General features: G+C 52.5%; 1 protein-coding gene across 1 annotated transcript; it reads right to left on the bottom strand.

The window, feature by feature from the left end:
- Nucleotides 1-474: 474 nt before the first annotated feature.
- Nucleotides 475-1,275, bottom strand: LOC149750151 (endogenous retrovirus group FC1 Env polyprotein-like). Its single transcript, XM_089906232.1, has one exon. It carries the CDS (start codon nucleotides 1,273-1,275, stop codon nucleotides 475-477), a length of 801 nt encoding a protein of 266 aa, XP_089762358.1.
- Between the last annotated feature and the right edge of the window lie 242 nt (nucleotides 1,276-1,517).

Consider the following 1,517-nt stretch of genomic DNA (forward strand, 5'->3'; position numbering starts at 1 on the left):
GAGGTGGGTCAAAAAGGATCTTCCTGTGATTTATGTCATAGAGTGTTCTGCCTATGTTTTCTGTAAGAAATGGCACCAAAGATGGAGGAGAGCTTAAGCAAGCTTTATTTGGGGACGCTCCAGGGTGAGGTTCACTGGTCCGAGAGAAAGGGGCCAGAGAAGTCGCGCCCGGGTGTGGGCGCGAACAAAATTTATAGCAGTGTACGCAGGGGAGGTGCTTGCTGTGTGAAGCAACCATTTTTTGGTAATCTCTCGGGTGTTGTGGCAATGTCAGGTGTCGGTTGCATCAGCCTCAGAGCCGTTAGTTCTGCCTCTCGGGGAGCGGGAAGACTGTTGTGGCAATGTTGGGTGTCGGTTGCATCAGCCTCCTTGGCGGGGGTTCCGACTAGCTCCCTGGGCCCTTCCCCAGACCTGCTGGCTTTACATCCCGCCTAATATGGTGTAATGGAGCGACATTTGGTCTCTGGCTGCTTCCTACTGTACGGGGGCGCCAGAAGGGAGGCGCGCGGCCAACGGTCCAGAGGTTAAGGGAGGGCGGCAGCGGGGTGTTCTGTGGGTAATAAGGTATATGGGTGGGAGCATCTGATTCACCGCCACCCGAGAGACTTCTTGTATGCAACTGAGGAGAAACCTGAGGAAACAGGGGGCAAGCGTGAATAGGATGCAGATAAGGATTAAGGGGCCTAGGATTGGTGTCAGCCAGGTATAGAGGGTGGACCGCCACCAGTCGGGGATGGGGGAGGTGGATTGTCGCTCCCTGCGTTGGAGTTCTTCTTTTAAGCGTCGGAGAGCATCCATATTGTCCTCAATGACCCCTGTCTTGTTGATGTAGTAGCAGCATTCTTCCTGTAAAAAGAGGCAGGTACCTCCTTTGTTGCTGTCAGAAGGTCCAGGGCTTGTCGACTTTGGAGGGCAGCTCAGGCTACAGAGGTGTTCTGGCACTGGAGGGAGGTGATAGAGGTAGCAGAGGCCTTGATGGCTAGCTGGAGTTTCTGTTCTAGGTCGCGGGATGTTGAGACACTGTGTGTTAGGGCTCCTCCCCCGATGCCCGCAGCGATGAGAGGAGGCGAGGGAAGTGCCTGCAACCATAGGGAGAAAGATGGCCCTTTTCTGTCGGCTACAGAGTTGTGTGGTAAGTGAGAGAAATTCGGCTTGGCCATATAATGAGAGTTGTGGAACAAGGGTGACGGGGATACATGGGAAGGGGAAGGAAGAGTTGACCTCTTTTGTAAGGGAGCCATTACACCAAAAGAACAGGTTGGGTGTGGCCCACATTGGCGTAGTTACAAGGAGGGTTGAGTAGCAAGGGAGTGCATCATTAGCTAAATATGGGTGGCTGCCATAGCAAATTGTGAGGTTCTTTTATTCTAAATCAAGAAATATGGGGACTCTTAAAGGGGGAAATGGTAAGTTCTGGGAGGGAGAGGTAAGGGGTCCTTGGGGGGTTTCTTTAGCAGCCGAATATAGGGATTTAGCAAGAAGAGCAAAGTTAGGGATCCAGTGTCAGAAAAATCCTA

The sequence above is a fragment of the Delphinapterus leucas genome, chromosome 2 (assembly GCF_059928025.1).
Source record: "Delphinapterus leucas isolate spDelLeu-1000000601 "Yukka" chromosome 2, BTC_Dleu_Yukka2, whole genome shotgun sequence".
NCBI lineage: Eukaryota > Metazoa > Chordata > Mammalia > Artiodactyla > Monodontidae > Delphinapterus > Delphinapterus leucas.